General features: G+C 54.6%; 2 protein-coding genes across 3 annotated transcripts in view; one reads left to right on the plus strand and one right to left on the minus strand.

Annotated features, from left to right (window-relative positions):
• Positions 1-1,387, minus strand: part of PALB2 (partner and localizer of BRCA2) — a 22,544-nt gene extending 21,157 nt beyond the window's left edge. For both annotated transcript variants that reach the window (XM_039349698.1, XM_039349699.1), the window contains exon 1: positions 1,188-1,387. In XM_039349698.1, coding sequence (XP_039205632.1) covers positions 1,188-1,370 — 183 coding nt within the window. In that variant the 5' untranslated portion in view covers positions 1,371-1,387. The remainder of the gene's footprint in view (positions 1-1,187) is intronic.
• DCTN5 (dynactin subunit 5) lies at positions 1,370-7,052 on the plus strand. The gene is made up of 6 exons (XM_039349700.1): positions 1,370-1,496; positions 1,608-1,676; positions 1,839-1,957; positions 4,339-4,450; positions 6,502-6,604; positions 6,683-7,052. Exons 1-6 carry the CDS (start codon positions 1,449-1,451, stop codon positions 6,778-6,780), a joined length of 549 nt encoding a protein of 182 aa, XP_039205634.1. The 5' UTR covers positions 1,370-1,448; the 3' UTR covers positions 6,781-7,052.
• The last annotated feature ends 238 nt before the right edge of the window (positions 7,053-7,290 follow it).

Consider the following 7,290-nt stretch of genomic DNA (forward strand, 5'->3'; position numbering starts at 1 on the left):
GGTGGGCGAGTGTTCTCAAGCAGCCTTGTTCCACATGCTGATCCTGGCTACTTAAAGGACGGCCTGGCTCCTCTATATCTGCCTGGACCATCAGACATTGCTGGCACATTCCGGGTGTCCCCAATTAAACCATGCCAGCATCTGCCCAGACCTTCTCTGCAGCAGCGCCAGGAATCCAGAATGGGGTTCCCCCTCCCCATACCTGCACAGCCCCCAGGCACCTGGCGTTTTGAAGAGCCTTGAAAGCCCAGTTCTTCCCCCGGGGTCTTTGGCAGGGACCACGGACGCCCCTTCAGTGTCCTGATTTTCCTTTGCCATCATTGTTGTTTTGACTTCTGCTATTTGTGTGTGGGGGGGGGGCTTCAATTGTACTTTGTTTTTAAATGCTTTAACGACTGTAAACCGTCCAGACGCCCTGGGAGTCAGAGGGCATATAAATGTAATCAATTCTTTAGTTTATTTTACTCGGAAGTCTTGGGAATGGATTCTGCTGTTTCGTGTGTGCGTTATTTTTAAATGACTGGGAACCGTCCAGCAATGTCAGTGTTTCTCAACCTTGACCATTTGAAGGCATGTGGACTTCAACTCCCAGAATTCCACAGCCAGCATTGCTGGCTGTGGAATTCTGGGAGTTGAAGTCCACATGCCTTCAAATGGTCAAGGTTGAGAAACACTGGGTTAAAGAAATCCCCAAAGGGGGGAAGAAGCCCCCGAGAGCCCAGTGAGCGCAGTTCTGTTCCCAGCTTAGCAACCGCGAGGCTGCCGGAGGTGGGGAAGGTCTCCCCTGCCTGGAGAGGATCCCCCCCACCCACCCCATCCCACTCCAGCCCCAGGGCTTGCAGCAATCCGAGGAAGGGCGACGGCTCCCTTTCCTGCAAACGCCCGCCTTCGCCTCCTCTCCCTGCCCGGGGCGGCCTTTCCACCCCACCCCAACCCAGCCCGGGCCCCGCACGCGCCGCCCCCGGCGAGATCCGGGCCGCCGGCGTCTCCTCCGCTCGGTACATATATTCCTTCGAAAGTGGCTTGGGCCTCACCCGGCAAGCTTGTGGCGGGGAGTTCCGCAGGCTGCGCTTAAGGAGATCGTGGCTGGCGGGGGGAGGGGGGAATCCCCTAACTGCCTTGCCCGTCCGGCCCTCCCGCTCGCCCGCCCTCTCGGGAGAGGTCGGGAGGGTCGCCCGGACGCCCACCTGCTCCTTCTGCTGCGGGGTCAGAACCGCCGAGTCTGGCACCTCCATCCTCGCACTCCCGGTCGCGGCGCATGCGCGCAACCTTTCGCGCCAAATGCGAAAGAGCGCTCGGACCCGCCTCCCTCGGCGCCGCGCCCAATGGAAACGCGAGATACTGGCGCGCGATGGGCGAGCCCCGGCCATTGGCCGGGGAGGGGGGAGTACGGAAGCCGGCGGGGCCTGGGTGGGCGTTCCCGCGGACGGGCCGTGCCGGGCGCCGCCATGGAGCTGGGCGAGATGCTCTACAACAAGTCCGAGTACATCGAGACGGTGCGCGGGCCGGGCGGGCGGGCGGGCGCGGGGCGGGCTGCCACGTCGCGCGGCCTCGGGGGGGGGGGCGGCCTTGAGGCCGAGCGGTGACCCTGCGGCCCTCCCTGGCAGGCCTCCGGGAACAAGGTGAGCCGGCAGTCGGTGCTGTGCGGGAGCCAGAACATCGTGCTCAACGGCAAGGTGAGGCCCCGCCCGCGAAAACGGGCCGGGGAGGGGAGGCGGAACCGGGGAAGGGTCCGCCCCTCCCTCCCGGGGGGGGGGAGGCAAGGGGGGGGAGGCGGCCGGGGAGTTCAAAGGGCAGAGCCCCTCCCCCACTGGCCCTCTTCGCCCCCCCCCCCGCAGACCATCGTCATGAACGACTGCATCATCCGCGGGGACCTGGCCAACGTGCGCGTGGGGCGGCACTGCGTGGTGAAGAGCCGGAGCGTCATCCGGCCCCCCTTCAAGAAGTTCAGCAAAGGGTAGGTAATGTGGGAAAGAAATAGAATAACGTGGAATAGAGAAGAATAAAGTAAAGTAATAATAATAATAATGAAAAATCACTAAAAGCAAAAATCATGTGTCTGCAGAATCTCCGAAAAGAAAGCCGTGTTAGCAAAAACTGTATTAACAGTACGTGAATGACCTAATGCAGGGGTAGGCAACCTTGGCTCTTTTATGACTCGTGGACTTCAACTCCCAGAATTCCTGAGCCAGCTGTGCTGGCTCAGGAATTCTGGGAGTTGAAGTCCACGAGTCATAAAAGAGCCAAGGTTGCCTACCCCTGACCTAATGCATATTTAGAAACATTGTATAAAAGTAAAAACGGCCTTCATTGTATTCCCATGAGAAATGGACCTAATCTGAATGTTACACAAAGTAGATTCCATATACAGTGTAAGATTCCATCTATGCTTCCTTTGTTCCTGAGAAAAAGAAACCTATAAAGCTTTAGTTCAGACCCTCCCCTTTGTTCAGAAATTTGCTGATTGTTAAATCACTTCTGAACCTTTTTGCGCAAAAATAAAGATCTCTCTTTCACCCATGGAATTTCGTAAAAGCCCTTTATTTTTTAAGGCTTTATTTTTCCACAAGATAGGAGCCCCTCGCCGCCTGGCCCTCCGCCAAAGGCCGGGCTGAAGGAGAACGTTCGCTTCGCTCCGAGCGTTGCTTTCCCGAAACGGGGAAGGGGCTGCTCCCCTCGCAGGGAGGGCAGGTGGACCCGGGCGGTCCCGGTGGGAGGACCCGCCGCGGCTCAGCCTCCCGAGGAAGCAGCGCTGCTGAGACGGGCATTCTCTCAGAAGGAACTTTTATTGGGGGGGAGGACAGCAGGGATGGCAAGGCAAGGTCTGGGGGAAACCCTGCGCAAATAGCATATTAAAAGCAATCTTTATTACTCTTCCCCCCCCCAGAGTCGCAGTGTCCTTTTGAAGTCCAGCCAGTCCACAGGCAGCCTAGGGCAGTGATGGCGAAGCTTTTAGAGACTGAGTGCCCAAACTGCAACCCCAAACCCATTTATGTATTGCTGGGTGGGCGTGGCTCATTGGGTGGGCGTGGCCCATTGGGTGGGCATGGTAAAGGCAGATTGGGTGGGACTAAAAAGTTCAATCAATTCCAACTTTGCGAGATCTCCCCCCCCCAGCAAAAAGTTGATTGATTGATTGAACCTTTTTTTTTTTTTTTTGCACATGGCGGCAGAGGCCTAAAGCAAAAAGGTTTTATAAAACCCAGCTGAAGGCCTAGAACTGGGGCGACGCCACGCGTGCCCGCAGAGAAGGTTCTGAGTGCTGCCTCTGGCACACGTGCCATAGGTTTGCCACAACGAGCCTAGGGTTTTGGTAACTGGCTCCATTGGCGCTCTCTTCAGCTTCTGGATCTAAGCACCAACTGTCACCCAGATAAGGGAGATGCATTCCTTCTCCTGGGGAAGGGCACAGCAGCAAGACAGTGTAAGGCAGGCATGTCAAACCCCTGACATCGTGTGACATATCACGACTTTTTCCCCATTGCCGGCAATGGGGTGGGCGCATTTTCAGCATGTCGCATCCGGCCCACGGGCTGGTAGTTTGACATGCCTGGTGTAAGGCATCCCAGAGCATCCCCCTTCCCAACAGAATGGCAGGCCCCAAAGAATGGTTACCAAGCCTGGCAAAGCATAGGAAGCGAAAAGAATACATTTCTTTGGGGATCCTGACACATAGAACGGATCCCACTTGATCAAAAGTGTCCACGAAAGAGACTGAAAACAAGATTTATCGGCAACATCAGCAAATATCGTGGGCCCAGTTGGCAAAAGAAAGCTAAGGACCATATTGGTTGGAAACCTGCGCAAGAGGCCTCCATCCTGCAGTGGATGGACAATGGCTAAGATGTGTGTGTGTGTGTGTGTGTGTATGTGTGTGTGTGTGTGCGTGTGTGTGTATATACATATATACATACATATACACATGCATGCATATACATACACACATATGTATATGTGCTGTATATATTTAACACATGTTATATATGAATATAACTTTTATTGGCCTCCCTACACTAGGGCAGTGTTTCTCAACCATGGCAATTTTAAAATGTGTGGATTTCAACTCCCAGAATTCCCCAGCTTGCTGTACCACCCATCTCTTTTTGCTCTTGGCTCTCACTGAGGAGGGAAGGGTGGGTGAACAGAAAGGAATCCTCAAGATCTCTGCTGGTTGTTGGCCTCAGTCAGGGGGCTGGGGGGGGGCTTGGGATTCTTGCATTCTGTCCCCTCACCAGAGCGGCAGAACCTGCAGCCAGGTGCACGCCGTGTCGCTTGGTTTTGTTCGGCCTGAGCAAGGAAGGAATGCTGGTGATGAAGCTCCATTTTTCTTTTCTGCAGGGTTGCCTTCTTTCCTCTGCACATCGGGGATCATGTCTTCATTGAGGAGGATTGTGTCGTCAATGCGGCTCAGATTGGCTCTTATGTCCACATAGGCAAGAACTGCGTCATTGTAAGTGCGCGTACCTGCTCGGCTTCAGATGAAGAGGGACTTTGGCTCAAATCTACCTTCACCTGTAGCTCTGGGAGCTTGGATGTGGACCCTAAGTGGGCCTCACAAGAAAGAGTCAAACACATTCATTCAGATTAAGGGGCGATGGGATTGATCTGTTGTTCGGTGATCTCAAATTCTTTGAGAAGCTTTCTTGGTGTGCTTGTTCCTTTTATGCATGAAGGTGACAAGTCCCAGCTGGGAGGGCTGCCCATTAAGTAGCTAGAAGGTTTTGCAACAGGAAAAAGCAGCCACCATAAAGAATAATGTCCCCTGGCTCTGTGGACTGTAAGAACGAACGAGATGAACCACTCCAGATCAATCTCCGAGAAGGCGCCTTACGTGACAGTCAGCTAAGTTGCAGCAGTGTTTTTACCAAGGTGCCATTTGCCCATCCAACACGACTGAAAGTTATCCAGATAGGACAGAAGTCTCCAAACTTGGCAACTTTAAAATGTGTGGACTTCAACTCCCAGAATTCCCCAGCCAGCCTTGATGGTTGAGGAATTCTGGGTGTTGAAGTCCACATGTCTTAAAGTTACCAAGTTTGGAGACCCCTGAGTTAGGACATCTTTCTTTTTGGGCTTAAAGCCTGTTGGGGTCTCTAGGGAGTCTGAGCAAAATGCTACCAGTAAGTAAAGGTGAGGAGCCAGTACTTCTTACCCTGCAAATGACTGCTTGCTTATCCATTTCGGGTTAAAAATCCACTTTCAAGTCATTTGGGGGTGGGGGGAGGGAGAAAAAGATTATCACCAGACAGCCTTCGTGATCAGAACAATGTTTTCATGGCCAAATCAAACAACACATTTTTATTGAGAATTAATTCTGAGCAGCATGAAGCATGTTCAAGGGAGGGGAGGGCCATATTTGATGTCCTTAGCTAAGCAAGCTGGTTCCTCTATGCGGGCAGCAATTGCAACACTTGTTTACTTGCTTTACGGCCCAACACAGGCTCATGTGTGACTGGGTATCCTGGCTTCACCTCTCAGGCTTAAAAGCACAACAAAGTCAGGGGCTGTTTTGTAGTTACAGTGTCTTTGGAGCAGTGGTTCTCAACGTTTGTGTGACGGCGACCCCCGTCACACAAACGTGCTGTGCATGCGCGGCGCGGTGCACATGTGCGTTGCCGCCCCCATGCGCAGCGCGGATGCGTGGCGGCGCCCCCACGCACGGCACACATGCGCGGCGGCACCCCCACGCGCAGCGTGCATGTGCGGCGGCGCCCCACGTGCAGCGCGCATGCGCGACGCCACCCCCACGCGCAGCGCGCATGCGCGACGCCACCCCTGAGGGGGGGAAATGGCGGATCGCCTTCTTTGGCGACCCCCGTAAAATGGTCAATCGACCCCAAATGGGGTTGCGACCCATAGGTTGAGAACCGCTGCTTTGGAGACTTTTCAGAGGCTCTGTTGGGTGGCCTTGAGCAGGGGTCCCCCAATACCTGGTACGTGGATTGGCCCTGGTCTACAGCATGCCAGAAACCGGTCTGCACAAGCAAGCGAAGCCCCATCCATGGGATGCAGGCAGCATGTGAAACCACACCCCCTCCAGTCCGAGGAAAAACCTCTTTCCGTGGAACCAGTCCCTGGTGCCCAAAAGATTGGGGGGGGGGGGCTGGCCTAGAGCTTCTTCCAAACTCATTTCTACTTTGCTTCCCCCCATTTCTTGGGGATCAGCCCCGACGCTTTCACCATTGTGGGGTTATGGCAGCAACCCCTGAAGCAAGATGATGTGGGGGACTCCTGGGCTTCAGGCCATCTTGGCTACCCTCCAGGTAGTTCAGATTCCTGGCACGTAGATGACATTACGGAGACCATCTAAAGCCCCGTTTCTCCAGCTTAGCAACTTTAAGATGTGTGAATGTCTCATTTCTAGCCAGCATGGGATTTCTGGGAATTGAAATCTGCTTATCTTGCTAAGCTTGAGGGATCCTCAGGAACCCAAGGCTGGCTCCATCCCTTTGCCCAAGAGGCTCCACCAGATGACGTCTTCATTTCCGGGTGTCCTTTTAGGGTCGCAGGTGCGTCCTGAAAGACTGCTGCAGAATCCTTGACAACACAGTGTTGCCCCCGGAAACAGTGGTCCCACCTTTTACCGTTTTCTCTGGCTGCCCAGGTAAGCTGGAAGGGGCAGGGTACTGGTGGGGGGGGGGCAGGAGAGCCAGCGAGTTGCTCATGTTCCTTTCCTGTCCAGGGCTCTTCTCGGGGGAGCTGCCCGAGTGCACGCAGGAGCTGATGATGGATGTCACCAAGAGCTACTACCAGAAATTCCTGCCCCTCACCCAGATTTGAGAAGCTCCTCCTCTCGGGGGAGGGAGGGTTTAGGACTGGCATGGCCAATGGGCACCCTGCAGGCAGCTGACTCCAGAGCTGACCAGCTTCCCAATCAGGCCACCTTCCTTGTTGGTGACGTCCTCCCTCCTGGATTGATCAGACGTTCTGGTTTCCTCTGGATGGTTGGACGAGGCGAGCCTTGATCTGGCTCCCTGCAATGTACTCCATGATGATTTAACTCTACATCCACTTTGTTCTGTTGAGCAGCAGAGTGAAGCACTCCGTGCTTTGTGGGGTGGGTGGGTGGGTGGGATTCATCTAGGATGCTGCCGCTCTTGTTCTTGCTGGTCCTTCCCACTTGATCCCAATCCTCCCTTGAGGGGGTCCTGACTCCCCTCCTTGCTGTCCTTCATTTTTTCTTAGCTCCTCAGAGCTTTCTGGGGTGCTGTCAAACCCTCTCTTTGGCCGCCCGTTGTGGAAGCGGCTGCAGCCCACATCCAGAGCTCTGGGGGCTGTTAATCAAAGTGG

This window comes from Crotalus tigris, unplaced genomic scaffold, assembly GCF_016545835.1.
Source record: "Crotalus tigris isolate CLP2741 ecotype Arizona unplaced genomic scaffold, ASM1654583v1 scf7180000018301.7375997, whole genome shotgun sequence".
Lineage (NCBI taxonomy): Eukaryota > Metazoa > Chordata > Lepidosauria > Squamata > Viperidae > Crotalus > Crotalus tigris.

Excerpts from the sequence above, each read along its gene's own strand:
- DCTN5 (XM_039349700.1), top strand. The coding sequence starts at position 1,449 with ATGGAGCTGGGCGAGATGCTCTACAACAAGTCCGAGTACATCGAGACG. Across the intron at positions 1,958-4,338 it reads TTCAAGAAGTTCAGCAAAGG|GGTTGCCTTCTTTCCTCTGC; the intron begins GTAGGTAATGTG and ends TCTTTTCTGCAG. Across the intron at positions 4,451-6,501 it reads TAGGCAAGAACTGCGTCATT|GGTCGCAGGTGCGTCCTGAA; the intron begins GTAAGTGCGCGT and ends GTGTCCTTTTAG.